Source organism: Anas platyrhynchos, chromosome Z (assembly GCF_047663525.1).
Source record: "Anas platyrhynchos isolate ZD024472 breed Pekin duck chromosome Z, IASCAAS_PekinDuck_T2T, whole genome shotgun sequence".
Classification (NCBI taxonomy): Eukaryota; Metazoa; Chordata; class Aves; order Anseriformes; family Anatidae; genus Anas; species Anas platyrhynchos.
The window spans coordinates 63,513,779-63,541,527 of record NC_092621.1 but is presented as its reverse complement, the minus strand read 5'-3'; the positions used below and the strand labels follow the sequence as shown (position 1 = coordinate 63,541,527).

At 44.9% G+C, this 27,749-nt stretch overlaps 2 protein-coding genes across 22 annotated transcripts; one reads left to right on the top strand and one right to left on the bottom strand.

Annotated features, from left to right (window-relative positions):
- On the top strand, positions 1–27,747 carry LOC113842215 (kinesin-like protein KIF27). Of its 20 annotated transcripts, none has more exons than XR_011805769.1 (17): positions 1–157; positions 626–874; positions 1,561–1,945; positions 3,819–4,019; positions 4,817–5,730; positions 8,224–8,366; positions 10,648–10,854; positions 11,529–11,689; positions 12,086–12,219; positions 12,788–12,943; positions 13,240–13,377; positions 14,053–14,258; positions 15,174–15,287; positions 16,322–16,498; positions 17,368–17,562; positions 25,284–25,404; positions 26,116–27,747. XR_011805769.1 is itself a non-coding variant. In XM_072031057.1 (16 exons), exons 8-16 carry the CDS (start codon positions 10,657–10,659, stop codon positions 17,404–17,406), a joined length of 1,323 nt encoding a protein of 440 aa, XP_071887158.1. In that variant the 5' UTR covers positions 1–157; positions 626–874; positions 1,561–1,945; positions 3,819–4,019; positions 4,817–5,730; positions 8,224–8,366; positions 9,942–10,073; positions 10,648–10,656; the 3' UTR covers positions 17,407–19,531. The 20 variants fall into 20 exon arrangements, 12 of the variants coding, with proteins under 12 accessions (XP_071887158.1, XP_071887160.1, XP_071887163.1 ...); XR_011805770.1 differs by having other exon boundaries at positions 27,339–27,745; XR_011805771.1 differs by having other exon boundaries at positions 17,368–17,588; positions 27,339–27,745.
- On the bottom strand, positions 19,409–24,101 carry LOC119714959 (uncharacterized). 2 transcript variants are annotated; one of them, XM_072031055.1, is made up of 5 exons: positions 23,654–24,101; positions 23,230–23,358; positions 20,485–23,067; positions 20,250–20,319; positions 19,409–19,461 (listed from the first exon to the last, which is right to left on the bottom strand). In XM_072031055.1, the coding sequence occupies exons 1-5, from the start codon at positions 23,726–23,728 to the stop codon at positions 19,424–19,426; spliced, it is 2,895 nt and encodes a 964-aa protein (XP_071887156.1). In that variant the 5' UTR covers positions 23,729–24,101; the 3' UTR covers positions 19,409–19,423. The 2 variants fall into 2 exon arrangements, with proteins under 2 accessions (XP_071887156.1, XP_071887155.1); XM_072031054.1 differs by lacking the exon at positions 19,409–19,461 and adding an exon at positions 19,859–20,069.
- Positions 27,748–27,749: the final 2 nt, after the last annotated feature.

Here is a 27,749-nt window from a genome sequence, read left to right as displayed (position 1 = left end):
CTCCTGCCGCGGGGGGCCGCTGTGCGCGGCGGGGCGGCGCCGCCGAAGGTTGCGGCCGTTGCCTCGCGAGGCGCTGTCACCAGCAGCGCGGGCGGCCCAGGCGCGGCCCGCCGGCCCCTCAGCCCGCCCGGAGGCTGCCTCCCGACGCCCGGAGCAGGTTTGGAGCGGGGAGCGACGGGGCCGGGGCCGGGGCTGGGGCTGGGGGGAGCCGCCCCACAGCGCCGCTGAGCCGGCATTTTGCTTGGTGTTTGTTTGGGGAAGTAGGAAATGGGATCTCTCCCCTCCTCCGCCCCTCCCCTGCCGCGACTGGTTTGGGTGTCATTTTGGGAGGGGCGGGGGGGGAGTCAGTAAGTCTGAAGTATCTGCTCGTGATTGCCGTGCCCCTTCTGAAATGAGCAGGATTTCAGGCTCTTGCTTGCGGTGTCAAGAGTTGGACTTGATGATCCTTAAGGGTCCCTTCCAACTCAGGATATTCTATGATTCTATGATTCTCTTCCTTGGCTTCCCGCTGCTCGGTTCTGTACAACAAGGCTTTTTGTCAGCTTCCCAAGTTTCTCGGCTCGGGATGGACAAGCCCTCAGTGCAAATGGGTGTGAGTGAAATGCCAGAACTCTTCTCTTTGCAGCCACGGAAGACTTGTGTTTCAATCTGGGTGCATTTGCATGCAGGCGGAATTGGATGTGCTTAGCTGGTGAGTTCTGCCAGTTGGGTAACGGAGCCAAAAGGCTGCGTGGGAGTTCAGCAAGGAGGAAGTTCAGCAAACTTTCCTTTGCATGGCAAAGCCTCCTTGACTGAGAATCAGCAAGAGAAGAGCAGAAGATGTGTTTGGGATCCGGCAGCATTTGATACCCATCGAGGCTTTGGAGTGTTTCTGGTAGGCATTTGTAAAGAAATCCTATTCGATGCTTCTTCTTGTGCTTCAGAATTAACAGATGGGGGGCAGTATAAGGAGCCACGGTTGCTGAAATATATAACTAATAAAAAATAGTTACCGATGGGCATAAACAGACGGATTAAAATCAGAGGAATGCTTGGTGTGTAGTAATCACAACTATTTAAAATCATACCCACCATGTAAGCAACACGACAGCTTTCTGTGCTTCTGAAATTCTAAATACTTGGCCCTTGTAAGCAGAAGATGGCTTTCAAGCACGTGTGTGTCTATAGGTATAAATTCAGGATAAAAAGGTTTTGTTTGAATAATTTCTGTTGCCTATGCATCGGTACTGTAGCAGTGAGAAAATAAGGTTCATTGTAAGTCTGTGCTTTATCAACAGTTCATTAACAAGATCTTACACTATTGTTGCTTCATCCGGCACTATAACATCCAATTTGGTCTGACCACTTTCAGACCAAAGGTTAAGTCTGCTAGCTTAGAAGGTAATACAAGCAAAATTAGTTTCTGCACTGGTTTAACAGTTGTTAACATATCTGCTTTTTTATCACAGTTCCTTTCCAGGGTGTAATGATGCTTGTGTATTCTTTGGGAAACTCTTCAACATTCTGTTTCATCAGGGAGTTAATTCTTTCTTCTTTAACTCAGAAAACATTTTTTCTTAGGTGCGGAAAACTGCAAATGAGGTGAACAGAGGAATTGTAACAGATCTTCCTGAATACTGAGTGGGGAGCACAGAGATGGAGGCCGGCATGGAGGAGATCCTGGTTAAAGTTGCAGTAAGGGTCAGACCTCTGCTTTCCAAGGAAGTACTTCATAACCACCAAGTATGCGTGAGATTAGTCCCAAATACACAACAAATAATCATTGGGAAAGACCATGTCTTCACTTTTGATGTTGTATTTGGCAAAAACTCAACCCAAGAAGAAGTTTATACAGTTTGCATGAAACCTCTTCTAGTGTCTTTGGCTGAGGGGTATAATGCTACAGTATTTGCATACGGACAGACAGGTTCTGGGAAGACTTACACCATTGGAGGTGGTCACATTGGTACGTTGTAAAAAGTCATTTTTTGTGTGTGTGTGAACAATGTAGTTCTGCAAATTAAGTCTTTAATACATAACAGATGATGCTTGAGAATTTTTAAGAGATAATGAAAAAATGTATAGCAAAAAAAGACATATATATTCCAAAGTTTATGTGATGGTTGTGTTCTAAACACAAATTCTGTGTCCATTAGGCTATGCCAAAAGTATGAGAGAAAAAAAAATAAAAAAGTGCTCTTTCCCATTCTCTATTCTAACAGGCAACTTACCCTACTTTCTGAAACACAGTGCTTTAGAAATTTTTGCTCCATTTATCCTACTTAGAGAGTATCTGCTTTAGGTAATTGTATGAAGCAAACTGACACTTGGACTTTTTTCAGAGACTGGCAAAGAGATTTCATAGATAAATTTAATGGAATAGAATCCTAGAATGGTTTGGGTTGGAAGGGATCTTAAAGATCACCCGGTTGCAACCCCCTGCCACGGGCAAAGATGTCACCCACTAGAGCAGGTTGCCCAGGGCCCCATCCAGCCTGGCCTTGAACACCCCCAGGGATGGGGCATCAACAGCTTCTTTGGGCAACCTGTGCCAGTGCCTTGCCACCCTCTGAGGAAAGAATTTCTTCTGACTATCTAATCCAAATCAACCCTCTTTTAGTTGGAAAGCCATTCCTCCTTGTCCTATCATTACAGCACCTGCCAAAGAGTCCCTCCAGAGTCCCTCCCCAGCTTTCCTGTAGGCCCCCTTTAGGCACTGGCAGGCTGCTGTAAGGTCTCCCCAGAGCCTTCTCTTCTCCAGGCTGCCCAGCTGCAACTCCCTCAGCCTGTCTTCGTAAGAGAGGTGCTCCATCTCTCTAAGCATCCCTGTGGCCCTCCTGGACTCTCTCGAATACTTCCACGTCCTTGTGCTGGGGGACTCAGAGCTCCAGGTGGGGTCTCACGAGAGCAGAGCAGAGGGGGACAATCACTTCCCTCCCCCTGCTGGCCATGCTGCTTTTGATGCAGCCCAGGATGTGGTTGGCTTTCTGGGCTGGAAGCACACATTGCTGGCTCAGGTGGAGATTCTCATCAACCAACACCGCCAGGTCCTTCTCCTCAAGGCTGCTCTCAATCTGTTTTCTGTCCAGACTGTAGTTGTGCTTGTAACTGTTCCAGCACAAGTGCAGAACTTTGCATATTGGCCTTGTTGAACTTTATGTGGAATTCAAATTTTGCTTTTTTCAAGGCAGATATCTGAAACTCTACTATTCGACTTACTTGGTATTTCCAAGTCAGTGTTCCTCAAACACCTGAGACTGGAAACTACTTTTTTTTCTGTATTGGTTCGCAGAAGAATTCTTCAGCTTCTGCATGTATCCGATTTTGCTTTCTGACTTTCTCTGGAATCCTGTATCAGCAGCTCTGGTTATCTTCCCTTCCATATGGAGAAGTCACAATTTGTTTGTCTGTTCTGCTGAAGAAGAGAGAAGAAGTGGAGTAGCAGGAATTAGAAGACTTTCTGGATTTTTCTTGGTCCTTGATTCTGAATTTGAAACCCTGAAAATGATGTATTCATTCTTTCTGCATAAAGGATTTGCAGTTTTATCATTAATTCATGAGCAAGTTCCAAATATTTTTTTCTTCTAGCGTGATTTTTTACTAATTTAATTTTCTTTTAGTCTCATACCCGCAGAAAGTAGTAAAGTTCTGTATCATTTCCATGCATTTCTGATCAACAGAAAAGCAAATCTTTACATGAAAACTTGGGAAAACTGAGCTCTTCCTATTCCTTATTATATTGAGTGATAAACCTCGCAGACTTCTCTTTAGTTTTAGTCTTTGTAATTTGTGTGACAGAATGACTGCAAGTGTCTGTGACATCTGTGTTTCTATTTTAGCATCAGTTTCAGAGGATGAAAAAGGCATAATCCCACGGGCTACTCAGGAGTTATTTCAGCATATTTCTGAAAACCATAACATCGATTTCCGTGTGAAAGTATCTTATAGAGAGGTTTACAAGGAAGAACTTTGAGATTTATTGGAGTTGGAGACCTCTGTGAAAGATTTACATATCCGAGAAGATGAAAAGGGAAATACAGGTAGGATTTCAGCTCTAGAACTTTGTGCATTTGATTTCTGTTGTGTGCACAAATTACTGTTTCCATCTCTTGAAAAGAGAGCTTATCGACGACTAATACTAGACGAAGTCACGTTTTTAAAATATCAATTCAGTTTAGCTGATCTGAAGCAGCCTTCATTTGAGATTCCTATGAACAATATCAATGTTCCTCCAGAAGCAGCATCAGGTGGTAAGGTAGTACTGTTACTGTTTCTGCAAATTCAGCATAGAAACACAATTGTGCATGATTATTCAGTTGAATGAATGCTTTAAGATTAAGCCTTTGCTTCTCACTTCAAAGTTATATTTGTTAAGCTACTTATGCTGTAAATATCTGCTTCCATTCCACTAAGAACTATGTTCTTAACATAGGCTGGGAGTCACTTTTACTACAAACTTTCAAAATTTCTTATTTTTTTTTTAACTGACAAAGTAAGCTTTGAGCTAGGTTTGCTCATACTTTTTTTCTAGATAGCACTAGGTTGCAAATTGCATAAGACGATGTGTAAACACCTAAGTCTGTGTATTCTGTTTACGATATTGTTTCAAATGCTGTGACAAAATACACCCATATATTCTATTTCTGCAGGTTTCAGATGTGCTGTACTTCGTGCTTTCCACCTACTGTTTTATTTTATTTGGCTGTGTGCTACGACCTTATAATAATGCAGGCTTGTATGCTTGTGTGATTTGTGTTTATAGATTGACTCTTCATAATTGCAGTAAACTTTTACTGAAAAGTTTAAAATTAATGTAATTATTCTGATTTTCTTTTAGTGTTTGAAGTGATTGTTGGTGCTAAGGAATTCCAAGTAGAATGTGCAGATGAAGTGATGAGCCTGTTGGAAAGTGGCAATGCAGCTCGTCACGCAGGCACAACACAAATGAACGAACACTCTAGTCGATCACATGCCATTTTTACTCTCAGTATTTGTCAGAAACAATCTGCAGAGTCTCAAAAAAAATAGGGATCCACAGGATTCATCTTGGAAATCAGTCCAGATGATTGCTTCAAAGTTCCGTTTTGTGGATTTGGCAGGATCAGAGAGGGTGACAAAGACTGGAAATACCGGTGAAGGATTCAAAGAATCAATTCAAATCAATAGTGGTTTGTTGGCCTTGGGAAATGTCATCAGTGCTCTTGGAGACCCAAAAAGGAAAAGCGTACATATTCCATCCAGGGATGCTAAAATCACTCGCCTTCTGAAAGACTCCCTAGGAGGGAATGCCAAGACTGTCATGATAACATGTATAAGTCCATCCTCATCAGACTTTGATGAATCTTTAAATCCGCTCAAATATGCAAACAGAGCCAAAAACATTAGAAATAAACCCGTTGTCAACTACAACCCTGATCAAGACCGGGTTGATGAAATGGAACTTGAAATCAGATTGCTCCGAGAAGCTTTGCAGAACCAACAAGTTGGTGATCAGTGTTGACATGACTTAAATCAAGAAAGAACCTGAATCAGTTTGCTAGAAGAACAGCTCACCCGGCTTCAAGTTCAGTGCTTCAGCTACAGAAACTGTTTGGACGAAGCCTTCCCATTCCTGGTTGATTTGAATGATGATGTTAGCTTAAAAAGCAGGAAGCTCTCACCGTGCAGCAAATTGACACTGGAACTGGCACCATGCAAGAGTCCCATCATATCACAATTCTTCAGCTGAGGAGAGAACTAAAGAAATGCCAGGTATTTCATTCTAAGTTGATTGTTTAGGTACCTATGAACAAATCAGGAAAGCTAATGTGTCTGTCTTGTAGCAGGAGGAGATAGAGTTCCAACAAGTTAGAATTTTATAAAATCAACCTATTTTCATTTTTCACACTGAATTCTGGTAAGCCTGTAGATTGTTACCTCGCAGTTGCATACACAACTTCTGGCTTTCCTTGGTTCTCATCATCCTAAATTACAGCTCTGTTATTTATTCTTCATTTTTTTTCTCTGGCTTATTGTAAAGCTCTGCTTCCCAGGTTCAAAACAGTGTAAGAGCTGGGTTTAAACTGAAAGCTACCCGGGTAAGCATGCCATCCACAGCTAGGAGGAGATGGTTAGGGAGATGCTAAAATAACAGGGCAATAAAGGCTCTTGAGCAGCTCTTAAGAGTTGTATTTACTTGAAAGATATAGGTTGTACAGAAAAGATAGAGTTGTACAGAAGTATCTGTCTTTAGAATGGTAAGACATAGTGTGTCTCTACTTTGCATTTGGCTCCTAAAGGTTTTCTGGAAGGCCAACTACATTTGGAAGTAACCTTCAATCACTATTGGATCACTTACCCAGAAAAACATCTGAAAAAAAATAACATTATAGTTTCTTTAATCTTTAGGCTCTTCTTTGAGATGAAAAATGAGGAGGGCCATCCTTATTTTTTTGTTTGAGAAGTGTATTAATATTAATATTATGAATGATGCTGAGATTTTACAGCCACATCTCACAGCACACCAAAGAAAGTAATTGGATTTAAATACCCACTTTGTAAGGTAGTGTTGGTTATGGGTCCATTATTTCCTTTGGGAGAAAGAAACTTGTCAAAACAAAATCAATAGATGAGAAACAGAAGTAAAGAAACAACTGGTGGAAAGCACTTTTGAAGGGAGCAGCTGATTCCCCAGAGGGCCATGCTGCCATAACCACAGGGACCTTGACAGCCTGGAAAGGTGGGCTGACAAGAACCTCATGAAGTTCAGCAAGGGCAAGTTCAGAGTCCTGCACCTGAAGAGGAACAACTGCAGGCACTCGTGCATGCCGGGGGCCACCCCGCTGGAAAGCAGCCCTGCAGAAAAGGAGCTGGGCGTCCTGGTGGCCACCAAGTTGAACATGAGTCAGCCATGTGCCCTTCCTCCTAAGAAGGCTAGTGGTTTTGTTGGCTGCACTAGGCAAAGTGTCACTAACAGGTCAACAGATGTGATCCTTCCGCTCAGTGAGGCCACAGCTGGAGTAGTGTGTCCAGTTGCAGTTGCAAACTGTGTTTTGTGGTGCGTTATACACAGCATAGGCAGCCAGTCAAAAGAGGTGATTCTCCCACCATATTTAGCATTGATGTGGCCTCACCTTGAGCATTGTGTGCTCAGGGGCTCCCCAGTTGAAAAAGGATGTGAAGATAATTGAAAGTGTACAGAGGAAGGCAACAAAGCTGGTAGAAGGGCTGGAAGGCAGGTCCTCTGAGGAGAGACTGAGAACACTTGTGTTGTCCAGTCTGAAGAATAGGAGGCCAAGAGGCGACCTCATGGCTCTCAGCAACTTGCTGAGGAGGGAAGGTGCTGGTCTCTGCTGCTGGTAACTGAGGGAAGAATGCATGGGAATGGCACAAAGCTGTGGGGGATGTCCAGTTCACGCCGGACATCAGGGAAAATTTCTGTACCATGAGGATGGTCAGACACTGGCAGCGGCTTCCTAGCGAGCTGTTTGGTGCCCCATGCCTGTCAGTATTCAGGAGGCATTTGGGCAGTGCCCGCAATAACATGCTGTAACTTTAGGTTAGTCCTGAAGTGGTCAGCCAGTTGGACTTGATGATCTTTGTAGGTCCTTTGCAACTTTTCTACTCCATTCCGCTTGATTCTGTTCAGTTCCGGGCTCCCCCATGCAAGAGATTCAGGGACATCCTGGAAAAAGTGCAGCAGAGGGCCACAAAGATGCTTAAGGGACTGGAGCACCTCTCCAATGAGGAAAGGCTGAGAGAGATGGGACTGTTCAGTTTGGAGAAGAGGAGGCTCAGTGGGGGATTTTAGCAATGTCTTACAAATACCTGAAGGGAAGGTGCAGTGAACGTGCAGCCAGGACAAAAGGCAGTGGGCATATACTGGAACACAAGAGCTTCTAGGCAAACATCTGGAAGCACTTGTGTACTGTGTGGTGGCTGTGGCTGTGCACTGGAACAAGTTGCCCAAAGAGGTGGAGTCATCCTCTGAGACCTGCAAAAGCCACCTGGACATGGTCCTGGGCAACCTGCTCAAGGTGGCCTTGCTTGAGCCAGGGGTTAAACCAGGTGACCTGCAGAGGTCCTTTCCAGCCTCAGCTGTTCTGTGATTCCATGGTGGGAGAATTTGCCATATATACGTCACAACTTTGCAGTTCCAATCACATCTTTGAACAACAAATAAGTATCTGTATGTATTTAATTTTCCAACTTCAAGAATAACAATGCCTGCTTTTCCACTGGCTGAATTTTCCTTTTATTATCTAGCAGGCTCTAGCTATGGATGAAGAAGTATTCAGCCAGAAGGATCATGAGTTGAAGATATTGCAGAATCAGATAAAGACATTAATACAGGAAAATGAAGAGCAACTGGAATCTTTAAAAAGGCTGAAGAAACACATAGATTACAGGTATTTTTCCTCTGGCATATATTACATGTATCTATATCGAACCATCCGTCCACTCTAGGAATGTACTCATGATTTCAAGACAGATCCTTCAGAATTTTTTTGGATGTAAACACCTACCAGTCTTACAAGCACCTTGTTTGAATTCGAGCTGTATTCCCTAATGAGCTGAGATCATCTAGTGGGTGAATCACAATACTGTGATTCCTGAAGTTTGTGTATCAGCCTAACTGTGCCACAGCCTCCCTGTATGATATTAAGTGATTCATTCACCCTCTCTTTGCTTCCTGCCTTCCTCCAGATCTGTATTGTTGCTAAGTTGTTTCAGGACGATTCATGATTTAGGACTTGAAAGGCTTTTAAAGATTGTTTAGAATCTCAAAAAGACCATCAAGTTCCTACAGAATGCTTTAATTGAAAGGCTGTGTAGAAACATGCTTTGCTATGTCTTTATTCAGTGTGAGAGTAAAGTATTGTTGCCTTTTGACTTTTTAAGACAGAATTTCATCCTAGTATTCTGAGAGTTTACTATTACAAGAAGCTGAGTGACACAGTGGAAACACTGCTTGCCTCCTTCCCTCTCTAGATCTTGTATATGCTAATGAAATTGTAATGGGTAGTAAGTGAATAGCATTTCAAGATCCAGGAGACCATATATAGGATAGCTGATAGATCTGACTTTATAGGATGATAGATCTGACCTTTTTTAAAGGGAACAGCATAAACATGGCTAGTTAGTACGCTTCTCCTTATTCTCCTTTTTCTCCTTTTTCTCCTTTTTCCTCTTCTTTGCTGATGGCTTGGGGAGAGTCAATGAATGAAAGGTAAGTCTACTGGTCACCATCTTTTCCTTCCCTCTGTAACTTTTTTTCTGTTCTGTCATCTCTGGATAGGCTTTTTTTGTGTGTTTTCCTTTTTTAACCCATACTGCATATTGTCAGCTTATTAGACTGAAACAATCCATGCTTATAATACACATAGATGCTTATATAGGATTATGCTTCTAATTGTATCCTATGGAGGATACGAGGCAGATGTTATGAACAGAAACAGTTGTACTGTAGGCAAAAGATCGCAGCTCTCACCTTTACTTAAAAACAGACAAATCAGTATAATAATTAAATCAAATGCTTGTGTCAAATGGCTTAAAGTTGTATGCACAGGAAAGTGTCGTTTCAATGATACATGATAGAATTAGAACTGTAAAAGTAGCATGTAGATGTTTGTACACATGTATTTATGTAACAGGTTATGCACTATGGGGTTGTATGTACAAGGGCATAATGGACAGAGTCTTATAGGGATTAAAAAAAAAAAAGTTGCAAGGTGGAGTTACTACTTCCACAATCATAAAATGTATGGTATTCACATATATATTCTTTTTGCTATGACACAGAAATATTATGTATTGTATTCCAACAAAATGTCAATTTGTGGGGCATTGTCTATGTATGGGGAAAGGACTTGCAGTCTAAGAAGATGAGAAAAACAGAATAAATAAAAATATATGATTCAAAGTAGGAGAATGCATACTTCAGTTAACTATCTCTAGCTGTTATTCAAATTTCCTGTTGGTAGGCAAGATTTTCGATGTATTCTGAAAGGAACAGAGAAGACTGAAAATTGTATGGTCTTGGCCTTATGGATAAATCAGTTCAGTGAAGATATGTAATTTTGAACAATGCACAGAGATTGCTGTAGGAAAGGCAAGTAAGTTCTTCAAACTAGCATTACTGACAAATTTGAGGCTGGGTAGAAAAGAAAGTAACGGTTGATACAGGGGATCCTGGGGTCACGTACAATTTTATGAATGTTAATTAATAAAAATAATCTTTCAAGTTGGACCGCTCCAAGAGGAAGAGGAAGCCTACATGTATGTACATTTCATTCTTTAAACTCAGACCATGTGCTTCATTTGAACATTTTTCTTGAATTACCATTTTATTTATCCATGAACACACAAATAAGGCAAGCAAGGGCTGATAAATACGTCATCTACTTCTCGCTAGATGTCTAAATCTAGCTGACATAATTTATATAGGACAGGTCCTTTAGAGACAAAAATGTCTCAAAAAAATGATTGGAGTTTGGGGAGAGGTAAGATTCTACCTGTCATGGCAGAGAATTTTCAGTTTGTTGCAGAATTTGCCTGTGCACTGCAGAAGAATTTAGAGTTGGTGAATGATATACAAGAAGACTGACTGACCTTTATAATGAATTTAGAAAGGTATGATGCAAACCTGATGATCAGCAACTGTTTTTGTTTTTGTTTTTTTCATATGAGAATGAAAAAATGGTGGAACAGCAAATCCTTATTGATCAGCTAAAAGAAAAATTAGAGAAGTTGATGGTTGTGAAAACTTGGGACTTCTCAAGTGCTTGTGGAGATGGGCCTGCTGTTACGGCATCTGCAAGAAGGCCATACAGTGTCCCACTCCTAAAGAGTATGCTACACTCCCTTTACCCATCTTCAGGGACAGAGACAGGAAAGGTAAGGTCTAGCTAAGCATTACATTTTTTTTAACAGTTATCGTTCAATAATTCTATTTGGCGTGACAAATTATGGTGACCTATTGTCAGCTGCTGTTTAGCTTTGAAGCATTTTAGCATTGAAGACTGAAAAAGTACTTTCGAATGTCTTGCGACACATGCTATGTCCCAATTGTCCAAAATCTATGGGCTTCCATTTTGAATCCCAGAATGGCTGGAGTTTGAAGGGACCTTTAAAAATCATCTAGTCCAACTCTGCTATGGACAGAGACACCTTTCACTAGATCAGGTTGCTCAAAGCCCCATACAAATTGACTTAAAACACAGAATTTATCACAGTCATAAAGCTGTAGTCTTTAGTGATCTTTTTGTGCAATGCTTAACAGTTCAGATAGGAAGCATTCCCAAAATGAATGATTATTCTGTACTGATAAACTGAACATTTTGGGTAATAAGTTGGTAACAGTACCTTCTTTTGCACTTGGGACAAATGTTCTAAGCAGAACCTTCTCTTGCAAAACCTTCTGGTACACAGGTACTCAGAAATATTATTTAAACACCTGCAATTTTGCATACAAGGTCAGGTAGTGAAAGACTTTTCAACTGAAATACTATTGGAATATCTATAAAGAATTACTGAACTATTCCAAGTGTTTTCTGGGTGCTTTTTGGCAGGTGTATACCAGTCCCCCTGCTTTTTCCCTGGCTCGGATGATGGCAGGATTCCGTGCTCGTAGCCAGATGATACTGAGCTACATAGAAGATCAAGATGAAGTCCTTCACTGCCACCTCTCTGATCAGAGTGATGAAGAGAAAGAAAATACAGACAGTCAAAAGTAATTTAATTTTTTTTTTTCTCATTACTTAATTAAGTAATTTTTTCTTTAATTTTTGTTACAGATAAATAGATAGCAAATATACTATTACTGCCTAATCCTACTGTAATGTGAGGCCATTTGTGATACTACTTAAAATAAATTTGCAGGACCAACTAGGCATATTATGAAACTAGTTTAAAAACCACATTTTTTTGATGCGATAAAGATTGCATGATCTTTGTTTTGGGGACATCATCCAACAAGATCAAGCAAGGGAAGAAGAAGGTGCAAATGCTTACGTAAGCTTTCTCAGTTTGGCACTCTTCTTTTTAATATCATGTACTTTATAGAAAGTTAGAAGAAAAAAAAATCCCTTTGTGTTTAGAATGTATCATGTTTTCCATTCTTTCTTAGGCATTCAATAAACCAAAGATGGACACGAAAACAGGCTTCTCCGTGCTTTCCCTTTGAGCAAAGTGACATGAAATGTCAAGTTGACAAGTCCAGCTTATGTGACAAATCTGTGCCACAGACTGATACAGCCACAGGTAAAATGGAAGTCATGAGAGTAAATTGTGTTAGATATAATATTAGAATATGCAATAATGTCTTTATCACATATAATTATTTTTCTCATCAAAATGTCTTTATTTGCTACAAATACTTTTTTCATGATAGCTCAACATAAATTTATTTTTAAATTATTTTCCTTTTCCTTTTCTGAAATTGACATCAGTGACCTTAATGTTTAAGTACTACTTACTAGCGAGAAAGCACTTGACATACAAGTCTAGTACTAGTTCAAGAAAAGGAAACATGCTGTTGTTTCATCAGAGATGCACTGAAAATGCTTAAAAATATATATATTTTTCTCTCTCAGGTTAGCATTCATTAGCATTCTTGAAATGCTAATGAATGCTGTCATTTCCATATTCAGACGGCAGGGAAAAGACTCTTTGTAATACTCTCTCCTTTTGGCTCTTTCGCTTCATTTGTAAGAATTCTATACATACTATATTTCAGATCACTGTCTTTTGGCTAAAGAGTGTATTCCTTTTATTCCTTTTTTATTCCTTTTTTTTTTTTGGTCTCCACATTGCTTTGTTTTCTTTCAAGGTGAAGAAATCGACTGCCTCCAGAAAAGTCATGTTTTTAACATGCAGAAGTTAAAGAATTCAGAGTTGAGACTCACTGAGGCCAAGCAAAAAATGAGAGAACTTGCACTTCACATCAAAATGAAAGAAGAACTTATTAAGGAATTAGTAAGAACAGGTAAGTGACTGAAAAACTGAAATGAAGACATTCGGAAATAAGCAAGAAAAAAGACAGAAAACTTCTGAAGACCTGCATATCTTAGTTTTCGGGTAATTTTCTTCTGCGGGAATACTTCTGGTAACTTACAGTTTCCTAACTTCTATGAATTACTTGCTATGAGTGCATTGAAGGCTGCAAATTTTTATTGTGTCCTACTCAGCTGTGATCTGCAGATTTGTTTGTTAAATATTTTTTTGTGTTTTGTGGCTTATTGTGTTCATCCACCTATAGTGTAATTTTTCACGTATGCTTAGTGCAACTGATCTCTTCATGGACATGTGTTTGTCACCCAGTGTCTGGGATAGGAGAGAAGATACGACACTGTGCTGGGAATGCTTGCATTGCCATCATAGCAGTAGAGAAGCAGGAGTCAGAAGTGGATGAGGGAAAAGGTCAGTGTCCCTGTTAGCCTATATCATTACACACCTGTCCTGATATATATATGCTTGCCAGAAACTTATCATTATGATGACCCTACAGATCTGTGCTTACCTGTTTCAATCACACTCTTCTAGTGTGTACATATTCTCCTGAGGCAGTCTTTTGGCATTGAGAAACATTGTGCGCCCCCAGTAACAGTACTTACGGAATCCCAAACAGAGCAAATCAGATTGCCCGAACAGGGCAAATCAGTAGAAACACAATCGAGAGTTTTTTGCTGATTACCAAGTTGAAAGCTGAGAAATATGTAGCATATTCTTCTGGGGAAAAACAAACAAACAAACAAACAAAAGCAAAACAACAACAACAACAAAAAAACCATAATAATACAGGCAAGCTATTTTGTCAAGGACTGCAGTAGGCAGAAAATTTTCACTTGATGTGGCACTCAGGTGTTACTTTCTTTGGTGACATCAGACGATTTATGAAGAGTTCAGATTTAAGATTCCTTCGTTCATCTATATTTCAGTGTTATAAGGGAGCTGTTTGTTTAGGTTTGGAAAATGTCTCAGAAATTTTTGGTTTAATCAGGATGAAGTAAGTAACGATTCAATTACAGGTTTAAGTAATACATTGCAAATTATTATCTTGCTGTTTTAAAACTATTTGGATATGATGTCTTTAAGGTAAGGATGCAGAGTGTGTAAGCAGGCAATATTCTTTGAAGATAACTAAACCGGAGCAAGAATCCGAGCAGGCCAAAATGGAACTGGCCGAAACTGAAAAACAGCTTCAGGAGCTGGAGAATAAGGAGCTGAGAGAGCTTCCTGAGAAAGCCAAGCTACAAAAAGAGTTCCGAAAGAAGATGGATGCAGCTAAGCTGAAAGTGCAGGTATTTCCAATCTGACCATTAGGATTTGCAAATTCCTGTCTCAGCATCACCTTTGAAATCCGTACACTCTGCTTGTGAAACTCTCACCAGCTTCCCACAATTGAAGCTAGTTGGATTGAAGTAGCCAATGAGAACCTTCACACAGTTATACCCACTACTATTTAACAACTAAGTAGTTAGATAGTTCTGTCTTTGATGATTTTACGAAGGCTCAGAGACCTTAGAAATAATGTGTGATTGTTGGGGCAAAGTGTAGCAAGTCTTGCTCACTGTCCTAACTCAGTGAAATAGAGAATTAACCTGAGTCAGGTTTTAGTTTTAAGTTTTCCTGTTGTTAAGCTGAAATTTTCCATGAACATTCAGGCCTTACAGAAGAAGAAGCAAGACACTAAGAATCTGGCTTCTCTATCTAACCAAAGTGACAAACGAGCAATAGAACTTGAGCAGAACGTGGCTCAGATGAAGCATCAGCAGACCCTGCTAGAGAAAAGACTGCGTGAGGAGAGTGAAAAAAAGAAGCAACTAGAAGCAGAGCTTCAGCGGGACCAGCTACAAATTAAAGCAGGATTCTTTCTGTTTCCTTATGACAAAGAATAAGATCAACCAGTTTGACCTTTGTTTTCCCAAAGGCAATGTACTGTACTACCAGATTTTGTCCTTTGAAGTAATTGCTTACTTGACACTGAAGAAATTGTGTATAAGTATTTTCACAGAAATCTTCATTCTTCCTTTCTCTTCAGCTATGTTTTTAAATGTTATTATGTGATGTCTAGCCCTGAGTTGCAATTTTGCGTGCAATTTTGCATGTTCAATATTTCTGATTTCATGATTGTGTAGATTCTGTCATTAAATGTGTTTGAAAAACACACTGATAGAGGCAGAAAGAAAGTTTTGTTTGTTTGTTTTTGTTCATAGGAACTTCAGCTTAAGATGGAACAGCAACAGAAGATTCTTAAACTTAAAGACAGCGAGATTGCTGCATTTAAAAAGAAGAAAAATAACTCGGTGGGAACTTTACAGAAATCAGAGGTAGGTAATCTATTCCAAATCTGTGTGGACACTGAAAAGAAAGGTGTCTTTATTCACCCCGTGTCATCTTTGTAAAGCGTTTGGAAGAAGAGTATTCCGTCCTCCCTCCCCTGTTTTTTTTTTTAAAATTGTTATTTTTTTGTTGTAGCAAAACCTGAGACAAGTCAAGAAGCTCTTTAACTGGTTTTGAATGAACGAAAGGAGAGGGCTGTAATGTCTTTGTTTTTTCTATGACTTGTCAAAGGTAGTAATTCAGATAGCTGGAAATTCAACAAGTTTGGTTGTCTGGTAGGTTTGAAGGTGATTCTGATGAGCTCTGTTATAAATGTTGCACGGTTTGTTTGTTTGTTTCTTTTCCCATCTGACAAATATGACAGACGGCTATGGTTTTGGTTGTTCATGACAGTGTTAGAATAGTAGGTTTCCTGTGCAACAGTGCTATCTGCATGATTTCAGAACTAGACATTGGAACATGAGAGTTTCATGAGTTAACCAAAGTCTTTAGAGGTGAAAATAAATTTAAAAAATGAAATAAAAGCAACTTTTTAGCCATACCAGCAATATGCCCACTGATAAACCATTGCTTCAGAAGAGACTTAGAATAGACTCTGATAGCAGGATCAGAACTCCCATTTTTTCTTTCTTTCAGCATCACAGTTTCTCATCACAATGTGTTTTTCCACCAATCTTGGTCTTGGGCAAGAATCATGCAATGAGGATGGGCTAGCTGATTTCCTGTGGTACCTTTCCAACTTAGTTGTTGTCATTCTATATATGACATCTATTTATATAACTGTTTGTAGGAAAATAATACATTTCCTTAAAAGCATCTGATAAAATTGTTTGCATAAGATGTAGTAATATAACATTGCTGAGCCTCTCCTTAAGTCAGTCCTATTTCTGTAGTATCCTGAATCAGGATTCTGTTGAACAATTAATGTTAAGAATTGAAATGTTGATTTCTCACGTTTTATCAGTTACTCTAAAAGAGGAAAAACATAGTCATGCTCTCTGGATCTCTGTTTAAATTGTAGAAATTAGAAGAGCAAAAGAAATGGCTGGATGAAGAAATGGAAAGAATTCTTCAACAGCACCAACAGTTAGCGGAACTAGAAGAAGATTTAAAGAAAAGAGAAGCCATTGTAGCTAAAAAAGAAGCATTATTGCAAGAGAAAAGCCACGTAGAAATCAAGAAACTGAGATCTAGCCAGGTGATTTAAGAAAAATAAAAAAGAAAGCAAGCAAGAAAGCAAGCAAGAAAGCAAGCAAGAAAGAAAGAAAGAGAGAAAAAGAAAGAAAGAAAAAGAAAGAAAGAAAGAAAGAAAGAAAGAAAGAGAGAAACAAAGAAAGAAAGAAAGAAAGAAAGAAAGAAGGAAAGAAAGAAAGAAAGAAGGAAGGAAAGAAAGAAAGAAAGAAAGAAGGAAGGAAGGAAGGAAGGAAGGAAGGAAGGAAAGAAACTTAACACAATTGTAGAGCTGCCTGAAAAGACTATGGGAGGAGGGCAGACGGATAACAGAAGAGGTTTAAGCCATGCAACTTGTATTTGTAGCGCTGCCATTACATTATTGTGTGGCTTGATCAAATCAACATTTTAAACATGAATAATAGAATGTAATAACCTTTATTTACATGATATCCTCGAAATTCTAACAACAAAACAAAATCTGACTTCCAAAGTTCTGTTATTGCAGCACATTAAATAACGATATCTAAAAAATTGCTCAATGCCTGCAAACTAGAGAACGTGGCAGAGAAACATTCTGTATTATTTACTTTGGCTACTGAGAAACAGAAATTGAAATGTCATTGTCACCGTAATGACTAACTCATGTAAGATATGTAGAAAACTGCACATTGCTTTTCTTTGTTTTCTTTCATCTTTTGATTAAATAGTAAATTTTATGGTAGCTATCTACTTAGCCTAAATGGCGTCCCTTTACAAGAAGTAGACAGGTCTTCCACTTTAGGATGCGACAGTCTCATGTACATGTTTATGGGGAAGGAGTTTTATACTTACGGTTTCTTTCATTCTTCCTCTTATTTCTTTCTCTCTCTCTCTCTTTTTTTTTTTTTTTTTAAGGCTTTAAACAAAGATAGTATGAAATTGTCTACCGCTTAAGTATGCTGGACCAGGAATTGTGTGATAAAGGTATGCAGCTTCAGGACAGCACTACTGAAGATAAGACAGACATTCTGGAAAAAATTCAGGTTCTTCAGAAGGAAAGGGATCAGCTACTCAGAAGAAGAAATAATGTGGATGAGAAACTGAAAGAAGGTAACTGAAAAGTGTTGTCAGCTGAAGTAAGTAACTATCTCTGAGATACATCAAAGTTTTAGGCAATGTTTAGGCAATGACACCAGGAGGGGTCATCTTGAATTACCTTACGTAATCACCTTAGACTAATCACCTTATTACCTTAGTCTTTCCCCAAATGTTTTCGTGCTCAGTCTCAATTCCTCCTGCCTCATTTACACACATAGAGCAACTAAGATTGATTCAAGTGCATCCTTCCCCTTGGGAGGCAAATAAAAGGTCTAGTGCCTAAAACATTCTTCTTGATTTGTTCTAGTTGCTTGCACCAAACTGTAAGATGTTGTTGCAAATACTGGTTTCCTAAATGTGTTAGCTCTTCTCCTTTGTCCGGCATTTGGTAAGGCCTGCCATCCAATATCTCCAAAGGGGCTTAGTTTGACCAAGTTTACCTAAATTATGTTACTTTGGTGAAAAGCGCGTGTTTTCACCACAATGATATCACAACAACTCAGACTTTGGTGAAAAGAAGTTGCGATTTCTTTATGCGTCTCTCATGTACATGGGAAACCAGTCTTCATGACAAAAGTTTTGGAATCACAGAATCACACAGAATCACAGAATTTCTAGGTTGGAAGAGACCTCAAGATCATCGAGTCCAACCTCTAACCTAACACTAACAGTCCCCACTAAACCATATCCCTAAGCTCTACATCTAAACGTCTTTTGAAGACTTCCAGGGATGGTGACTCCACCACCTCCCTGGGCAGCCCGTTCCAGTGCCTCACAACCCTTTCAGTAAAGAAATTCTTCCTAACATCTAACCTAAAACTCCCCTGGCGTAACTTTAGCCCATTCCCCCTCGTCCTGTCACCAGGCACGTGGGAGAACAGGCCAACCCCCACCTCTCTACAGCCTCCTTTAATGTACTTATACAGAGCAATAAGGTCACCCCTGAGCCTCCTCTTCTCTAGGCTGAACAAGCCCAGCTCTTTCAGCCGCTCCTCATAGGACTTGCTCTCCAGGCCCCTCACCAGCTTCGTCGCCCTTCTTTGGACCCGCTCAAGCACCTCGATGTCCTTCTTGTAGCGAGGGGCCCAAAACTGAACACAGTACTCGAGGTGCGGCCTCACCAGAGCCGAGTACAGGGGGACGATCACCTCCCTAGCCCTGCTGGTCACAGTGTTTCTGATACAAGCCAGGATGCCGTTGGCCTTCTTGGCCACCTGAGCACACTGCTGGCTCATATTCAGCCGACTGTCCACCATCACTCCCAGGTCCTTCTCTGCCTGGCAGCTCTCCAACCATTCCTCTCCCAGCCTGTAGTTCTGCTTGGGGTTATTGCGCCCCAGGTGCAGGACCCGGCACTTGGCCTTGTTGAACTTCATACAGTTGACCTCAGCCCATCGGTGCAGCCTATCCAGATCCTCCTGCAGAGCCTTCCTACCCTCGAGCAGATCGACACACGTACCTAGCTTGGTGTCATCTGCAAACTTACTGAGGGTGCACTCAATGCCATCATCCAGATCATTGATGAAGATGTTAAAGAGGACCGGCCCCAGCACCGAGCCCTGGGGGACGCCACTAGTGACTGGCCTCCAACTGGACTTGGCTCCATTCACCACAACTCTTTGGGCCCGGCTATCCAGCCAGTTTCTAACCCAACGAAGCGTGCGCCAGTCCAAGCCAAGAGCAGCCAGTTTCTTGAGGAGAATGCTGTGGGAGACGGTGTCAAAAGCCTTGCTGAAGTCAAGGTAGACCACATCCACAGCCTTTCCCTCATCCACCCAGCGCGTCACTTTGTCGTAGAAGGAGATCAGGTTCGTCAAGCAGGACCTGCCTTCCATAAACCCATGCTGGCTGGGCCCGATCGCCTGCTTGCCCTTCAAGTGCCGCATGATGACTCCCAAGAGGATCGCTGCCCTGGAATCCATTATTATTGTTATTATTATTGTAATTATTAAATAATTATTAAATGATGATTATTTATTAATTATGTTATTAATTAATATTAATATTAATAATAATAATAACAAAAACATCATCATCATTATAAAACATGTGGATGTGGCCTGGAGGAAGCTGCGGCCCATGGAGAGCCCCCACAGGAGCAGGCCCTGGGCTGAAGCTGCAGCCCATAGAGAGGAGCCCACGCAAGAGTACTGCATGGTAGTACTGCTGCACAAACCTGTGCACCCTCTAGGCACTAGCAGCATGGAGATGGGGACACCCTGCCCCAGGGTCTGACCGCAGCAGCTGCACACGCAGCCCACAGACACCCATGCACGCAGAACAGAACAGAAGAGACAGCCCTCATCTATGAAATAGTCCTGAACAATTTTATTCAGAAGCCCCGTCCTCGGGACCGAAGCTGCCATCTGTGGGGAGCTCCCTGGTACTGTCAGCCTCACGTTGCTCTAGGTCTTCTGTGATGCAGCTGAAGCAGTAACTCCTGCGGAGAGCCCGAAGTGCTCTCCTGAAGAGGGGGGGCAATTGCGAGCGAGCCACAGCGTGCGGGAGGGCAGCGGTGCCTGTGGGGGTCAGAGAGCTGTACGTGAGGGGCTGGGATGGAACTGGGCATGGTCCTGCCTGCCCCCGCCACCAAGGCTTTCCCTTGGGGAGGGGACAGTTGGACATGGAGGGACCCTGTGCGTGGAGTGCTGCCAGCCTCCGTGCCGTGGGCTGGGATGGCTCCATACTTTAGGACATACCTGGCCCTTCCTCTGGCACCGATTGGAAGTGTGAGGAACACTGTGCACTGCTTCTATGCTCGGAGGAAACCTGCATGGGGAGAGAAAACCACAGCCCTGTGGGCCACTGTTTGGCCATGCTCCGGGCCCCGATGCCCCCGATGCCAGATGGATAAGGGATGAGGGGCCTCGAGGCCCACCGACAGGGGTCTGTGGCTTCCATGACTGTGGGACGAGGAAGGTATACCTTGCTTACCTCTTGCAGAAGGCCCCCAGCCAGGGGAGAAGGTGCTGCTTCTTCTTCCTCACATGCTGATGGGGTGAGAGGTGCTGTCCTGGCCTCCAACACAGGGTGCGCAGCCAGGGGAGAGGCTGAAGCTTTTCCCTCTTTGGGCATGCAGGCAGGGGGGAGCTCCTCGGGCCCAGGAACTGCGGCCATAGGAGCAGCTGAAGGCCTGGCATCTGCCTCACCAGATGGGGCAGGAGACGTGCCGGGCAGGACGTCGTCTGCTTCTGCCACAGCTTCTATCCTGGGGCTCTCTTCCCACTCTTCCTGAATGTCCTGCAGAATGGTCTTACTCGTTGTGGAGCAAAAGTAGGGAAGGCGCTGGCCCGCAGTCCTCACTGCCACCTCCTGCCTGCCCGATGCACTGGCTGCAGTGCTGTCAGCTGTGTCACCGTCGTCTGCTGCCCAGATCCTTCGCAACCTCGGAACCTTCACGCTGCTCGGCCAGGACTCGTTCCACCGGGACAACTGGCAGCCTTCCCTCTCCCCGCTCGGAATGATCTGCATTGCTGGCCGAAAGGAGGAGCACCCATAGATATCCCAGTTGATCTTGACCCGGTCTTTCAATGTCGGCGGTCTTTTCTGGCTGCTTGTGGAAGGGCCGGGCATAGCAGCAGCCAGGGGAGAGGCTGAAGCTTTTCCCTCTTTGGGCATGCAGGCCGGGGGGAGCTCCTCGGGCCCAGGAACTGCGGCCATAGGAGCAGCTGAAGGCCTGGCATCTGCCTCACCAGATGGGGCAGGAGACGTGCTGGGCAGGACGTCGTCTGCTTCTGCCACAGCTTCTATCCTGGGGCTCTCTTCCCACTCTTCCTGAATGTCCTGCAGAATGGTCTTACTCGTTGTGGAGCAAAAGTAGGGAAGGCGCTGGCCCGCAGTCCTCACTGCCACCTCCTGCCTGCCCGATGCACTGGCTGCAGTGCTGTCAGCTGTGTCACCGTCGTCTGCTGCCCAGATCCTTCGCAACCTCGGAACCTTCACGCTGCTCGGCCAGGACTCGTTCCACCGGGACAACTGGCAGCCTTCCCTCTCCCCGCTCGGAATGATCTGCATTGCTGGCCGAAAGGAGGAGCACCCATAGATATCCCAGTTGATCTTGACCCGGTCTTTCAATGTCGGCGGTCTTTTCTGGCTGCTTGTGGAAGGGCCGGGCATAGCAGCAGCCAGGGGAGAGGCTGAAGCTTTTCCCTCTTTGGGCATGCAGGCCGGGGGGAGCTCCTCGGGCCCAGGAACTGCGGCCATAGGAGCAGCTGAAGGCCTGGCATCTGCCTCACCAGATGGGGCAGGAGACGTGCTGGGCAGGACGTCGTCTGCTTCTGCCACAGCTTCTATCCTGGGGCTCTCTTCCCACTCTTCCTGAATGTCCTGCAGAATGGTCTTACTCGTTGTGGAGCAAAAGTAGGGAAGGCGCTGGCCCGCAGTCCTCACTGCCACCTCCTGCCTGCCCGATGCACTGGCTGCAGTGCTGTCAGCTGTGTCACCGTCGTCTGCTGCCCAGATCCTTCGCAACCTCGGAACCTTCACGCTGCTCGGCCAGGACTCGTTCCACCGGGACAACTGGCAGCCTTCCCTCTCCCCGCTCGGAATGATCTGCATTGCTGGCCGAAAGGAGGAGCACCCATAGATATCCCAGTTGATCTTGACCCGGTCTTTCAATGTCGGCGGTCTTTTCTGGCTGCTTGTGGAAGGGCCGGGCATAGCAGCAGCCAGGGGAGAAGGCGATTTAGCATCTCTGGGTGCTGATGCACCCATAGGATTCTTGTCCCCCTCACTGGCAGGACCTGCAACCTGCGCAGAATCTGCTGGCTCAGCATTGGTTGGCCCTGACATGGCAAGAGATGCGCTCTGTGCGGGGCTGACTGCCTCTCTGGCAGAATCTCTGCCAGTGCTGTGGGGTGAGCCAGGCCCCTGCTGGTGGGCTGCGTCTGGGTCCCAGTGAAGGTTCCAGGTGGCTTCCTTCTGCTGCCTCCCTCCTGGCTTGGAGATCCCAGCAGCAGCTCTTGTGTCCTCTCGAGCATGGCCATCTTTTCGTCTCCGTGTTGCTGGCATCTTTTCAGTCTTGGTGGCCGGCACCTGGGCTGTCCTTGCGGGTGTTGCCACACTGCTGGGAGGGGCGTAGTGCCTTTGTACCCTCAGCTGCACCCTGGGTCTTTGGCTCCTGGCTGCAGCATGGCTTGGGGTTGGCCTGTTGTCTTGCTGGGGTCTGGCCTGCAGAGGCGCCAGAATGGATGCGGGGGCTTGCAGGGCTGTCCCCCGGCTCTCGGCAGTTGCTGCCATTTGCTCTTTTCTCACGTGTCCTTGAGGACGTGGGACGACCTCGGGGAGTCTGACAGCCTTGGTGCTTGTGATGCAGTCTCTGCATGGCACAGAAGAGGTGGAGCCTGCTACTGACAGACTGGGCAGCCGGGGGATAGTTGAAGCTCCCACTGAATGCCGATGTGTAGTTCTCAGTGTCGCTGCCTGCCTTGGCAGAGGCGGCAAGGCTGGTAGAGGATCTCTCCGTTCACCGGTGGCACTGCTGCCGGGCAGTGCCTGCCTCAGCTTCAGGCTGTCTGTCTGCAAGGGAAGCCAAGGAGAAAGGTGATGTTACCGTAGTCCTTTCCCACCTGCCCACCTCCAGCACCTGCCCACCTGCCCCCTCCAGCACGTGCCGCCTCCTTGTCAGCAGCTCCCAGGGCTTGGGAAGGCATCTGGCCCCATCTCACTTGGGCTCCCTACCTGTGTGCTCTTCTTCCTAGAGGCCTGTGACTTCTGTGGGCAGTGGAGCTGTGGCAGCCTCACCCCGTGGATGGACAAGGATGGAGTCTGGCTGCACAGCGGTCCTGCCTGTGGCGGTTTGGGTTGCACCTGTGGGGAGAAGGAGGTGTGGGATGGTGGTGGCTGCGCTGCCACCAGCATCCCTTGTGGTGCCTGGACACCCAGCCCCACCTCAGTGCCACATCCTTCGGACAGAGTGCTGCCCGACCCACGCGAGTCACAGCCATCCCAGGCCTCAGCTCTGCCCCAGAGAAACCCCTGGGGCACGAGAACCTGGGCCTGGACCGCAGACACTCAGGGCCAGGCCTCGCGCCCCGGTACCATGCTCCGCCACCTGGCACTCTCTCTCCTGTGTCTGCCCTCTCCCTCCCTCCCTGTCCCGCACCTGGTGGTGCTTCTTCATGCTCGGCAGCCCTTTGTTGGGCTGGGAGCAGGCCTTCGCCTCTTGCTCCTTCGGCATCCCTTTGTCCTCTCACAGAGACAAAGAAACAGGCACCCAGGGCAGCTGCTGCCTCCTGACGGCGCTGCACTCCTGGGAGTGAGCACCACGGGGGCTCGGGCCATATAAGTCACACCGTCACCATGGGGACGCTTGCCGTGTCACAATGGTCTTGTGGCCTGACGCCGCCCCACGTCACAAAGCCTGAGTGCTTGCTGTGGAGCCTCCTTGTTCCCGGCAGCCTCCCGTCAAGACACCAGCTCACAGCAAGGTGGGGGTCAGGAGACACCTCTGGGCTGCTCTAGTCCAGGCCCGCTCTGTCATCGTGGCAGCCCTCTGCCGGACATTTCTCCAGAGGCGCTGTCATCATCCCGCACAGGCTCACTCTTGCCTGCAGTGGGGCTGTTGGAAGTGCCTGGAACTACACTGTGCCTGGCACGGGGCAGCCCTTCTTGTGTTAGATCTTTTCCTTTGTCCGGCATTTGGTAAGGCCTGCCATCCAATATCTCCAAAGGGGCTTAGTTTGACCAAGTTTGCTCCTGGGGGATGGATGGAGCCCGTGGTAGGGAGCCGTGTGCGAGCAGTGCTTGAGGAGCTGCTGCCTTTGGCAGCCCCTGCAGGCTCAGTTCGGGAGTCCCGTGTGAGGGATGAAGTTCTGTGTTTTTTGTTTTGTTTTGTTTTGTTTTTGTGAAGAAAGCGGGTGTTGAAGAAGGAAATGCAGAGTTGCCTTTGTTTGTCACTCGATGGTCTTGAGGTCTCTTCCAACGTAGACATTCTGTGATTCTGTGAAGTCACAAACGCCAAGGCGTCACACTGGCTGGCTCTGCAGCACAGATGCCAGGAGTGCCGCTTGGCATGGCGGCGGCGGCGCGGTGCCCCAGCCCCAGGCCCGTCCCAGCCCCAGCGCACGTCGCCCTCCGCTCCCCCATGGAGCCCCCCGCCGCCTCAGCAGCCCCGCGGCGGACGCCCCATGGCGGAGCCGCCCCCGAGGAGAAGGAGCCCGCAGCCCTCTGCCCGCACCGCACCGCACCAAGCGCCGCGCAACGGCTGCCACCGCCGCGGGGGCTCCTGGTGTGAGCGCCAAGCGGTGGCAAGGGGGGGCTGCGCTTCCTGCGTCGAGCTGCTGGACACCGGCTTGCCTGGGCAATTGCCCATGTTGCTGAGGAGGCAACAGAGCCAAAGCCCTTGGGGCTGAAGATCCAGCACGGCTGGGGAGGCTTTGGCGTTTCTGCACAATGCTGCTCAATCCTGCTTGGGAGCCCAGCCTCAGGTGCGGAATGAAGCCAAGCAAGCTCGAGGGAAACTGTGTGCTGGTAACTGGTCAGTTCTTGCTTTCTTTTTCATTCCTCACGCCTAAGAAAACCTAACTCTTTCAAGCACTTGTTGGATGGACTTGATTCTGGGTGTGCTCCTTAAGCTTGTTTGGCAGCTGTTGAACCCCGCTACACTTGCAGGAGACCTATGCTCGAGTTGATGCTTGCTGTGATCAAGCGCTGTTCTTTTGCTCTTCTTTGCTTTGGGGATGGCGGGTGAGGTTGCAAAGAGTTTTCAGGAGGATTCCTCTTTTCCTTTGCAGAATGCCAGACTGCGTATTAGAGCTGATCTTCATCTCTGCTCGGAAAAGCTTCACGGGCCAAAAGAGAATGGAGATGAGGAAGGCAATGGAGAATGATGAGGACTATTTGCAGTCAGCACCCGTAAGCTTTGTGAAAGAATCAGGTGCATTTCTGTAGTGGTAGAAAGCGTAGCTGGAAAGACTTCCTAAGGACGTCAAGTCCAATTCCTTGTTCTCAGTTAGAGCAATCCCGTAGTTTAGACTCCTGATAAGGTATTTGTCTGTAGGCAGCTGCCAACTTGTCCAGCTAATCCAATTCAGCCTGGAAAACAAGCAAGCAAGCAAGCAAGCAAAAAGCACAGAAACCTGCAGTTTATGGAGTGCAACTGTCTCCTTTCCAATCGCATGGGTTTCACCAAGTTTGGGGTGACTCCAGGGCTGGCTTGCCAGGGAGACTTTCTTGAATTGCTGGCAGATCAGCCAGAAGGGCAATACAAGGCCCTGGCTAAACACAATCTGTAGGCTGCTTCTAGATCAACAGTTTCCTTGGTTACTCCACAACCTCCACAATCTCCACTTGCTTCGAAGCTCTGAAGATTGCAAGTCCACTTTGTGTTTTTCAGCCCCTCTGTGTCAAACGGTAAGAGTTTTCCCTGGCTGTTAAAACAGAAAGGACAACAGCCCCTCCTCTGGGTCTTCAGAAGGCTCCTAAGATCCCCCAGACTGGCTAAGTAGCGACGCTCTAGTATAGCTGCATCTAGATGCAGTAGAGCTAGATGGTGGGAGAGATGGTATGCTAGATGGTGCTCTAGCATGGACGTGACACGCTTTGACAGCATCTTTTCTCTGACAGCAACTTCTGCCTTGGCTCTTCCCATCAAGCCAGAGCAGTTTCTTGGCCTGCGCAACCTGCAGACTGACCTCTCGTGTGTATCCGTGCTGGACTGAGGGTAATGTTTGGAACACACACTGATGCTGTATTCACTAGAACTTTGAGAAGAGAGAGCAAGAAGCTAACCTGCAGACGAGTTTCTTAGGTTTCTGTAGAGAGAGGGAGATATACATGCATACATATTTACTTCTGTCTTTACTTCTTTCAAGATAGCTTTTGTTCTCCAAAATGAATCCTCTGACTGTTACTAATGTATGGGACACACCTTGACACTCTAATGGCATAGAAATACTTTTCAGCTCATCCTTGCTATTGTTTCTGGATTGAAAAAATAATTGTGAATATGATTACCTGCTTGGAATCTTTTTTTTTTTTTTAATATATACCTATTCTATTATGAAATCCTATAGGAAGGAGTGAACTCAAGAGGAAAAAAAAAAAAAGAAAACAATTTTAATTCCACTTCTAAATTAGATATCTAATCCTGATAGATTCACTCCCTTCCAAACAGAGCTCAACAAATGAAACAGTAAAAAATGCACATAATATTTCTTCTATGCCAAGATTTCATGGCACAATAGTTCTTTGCCTAACCCTGCAATAGCCCCATAGGCATTGCAATTGCTTACTTGTTCTTCTTCTTTGCTTGTGTTTAGTGTTTGCTTTTCTAATGTTACAACATTGGATTGATTTCCCTCCTTAGGTATCAAGAGAAGAAGGCATTTGCTTCAGAGGACAGTACTTTGATGCTTTCCAGGGCTAATGGCCAAAGTTCTCCAAGCACTTTTTTTTTTTTTCTTTTTTTTTTTTTTCCCCATCAGTGATTTATACATTTGTCAATCTTTCCATCTTCATTTACAACTCCGAATTTAGGTTTTAGGTGAACAAGAACCCTGAAACCAGCTGAAGCCATATCAGACATGAAGCCATATCAGACATAGTAAGGACATGTGTCTGTGAGGAAGTAATTCCGAGTGATTCTCTGGTGTCCTTTGGACAGCTTTCCTCTGGTCCTCTGCACTAGGCATCCCCAAGGGATATTTCAAAGCTCTCGGCATGATCTGTCATTCTCTCTTCCACTGGAGTTTCCATTAGAAAAGCGTGACTATTCCTTGCCCATGTGGAAAAGAAGTCCTCCTTGAGTTGTTTCTAACCAAAACCTCTTTCTTGTGTTCTATGGACAGAAACCACTTGGCTAGACAAACTCAATCCTTGCAAATGGAAGGAGTGGAAGTACTTCAGCAGCGTGCTTCGGCTTCTAAGCAGAACTGTAATGTAGGTGGGGACAGAGCAAGAGGACATGGCCAAGCCAGGGTGGACTTGAAAGTGCCGTGTCCGAGCCACAGCAAGAAATCCGTGATTGCCACTTGGAGACGGCTGCTCACCTAGTAGCACAGCAGCTGGAACGCTTCTGGATCCTGCTGATGGATTGCCACGAATCAGGCAGTGACACAAGCTACGAGAACGACGGAAGTGACTGGAAGTGATGCTTCTCCCTGTTCTCCATTGCAATTTGTGAAAGAAAGGAGAAGAGAGGAGAAGAAGAAAGGAGAAGACGGGAGGGAAGGGGAGGGAACGAAGAGAACGGGAGGGAG

Coding starts and splice junctions, on each gene's coding strand:
- LOC113842215 (XM_072031062.1), top strand. CDS start 10,657: ATGGTGGAACAGCAAATCCTTATTGATCAGCTAAAAGAAAAATTAGAG. Junction 11,690..12,085: donor GAAAATACAGACAGTCAAAA/GTAATTTAATTT, acceptor ATTCTTTCTTAG/GCATTCAATAAACCAAAGAT. Junction 15,288..16,321: donor GAACTTTACAGAAATCAGAG/GTAGGTAATCTA, acceptor TTTAAATTGTAG/AAATTAGAAGAGCAAAAGAA.
- LOC119714959 (XM_072031054.1), bottom strand. CDS start 23,728: ATGCCGAAGGAGCAAGAGGCGAAGGCCTGCTCCCAGCCCAACAAAGGG. Junction 23,068..23,229: donor CTAGGAAGAAGAGCACACAG/GTAGGGAGCCCA, acceptor CTTCCCTTGCAG/ACAGACAGCCTGAAGCTGAG. Junction 20,320..20,484: donor CTGGGGGCCTTCTGCAAGAG/GTAAGCAAGGTA, acceptor CTCCCCATGCAG/GTTTCCTCCGAGCATAGAAG.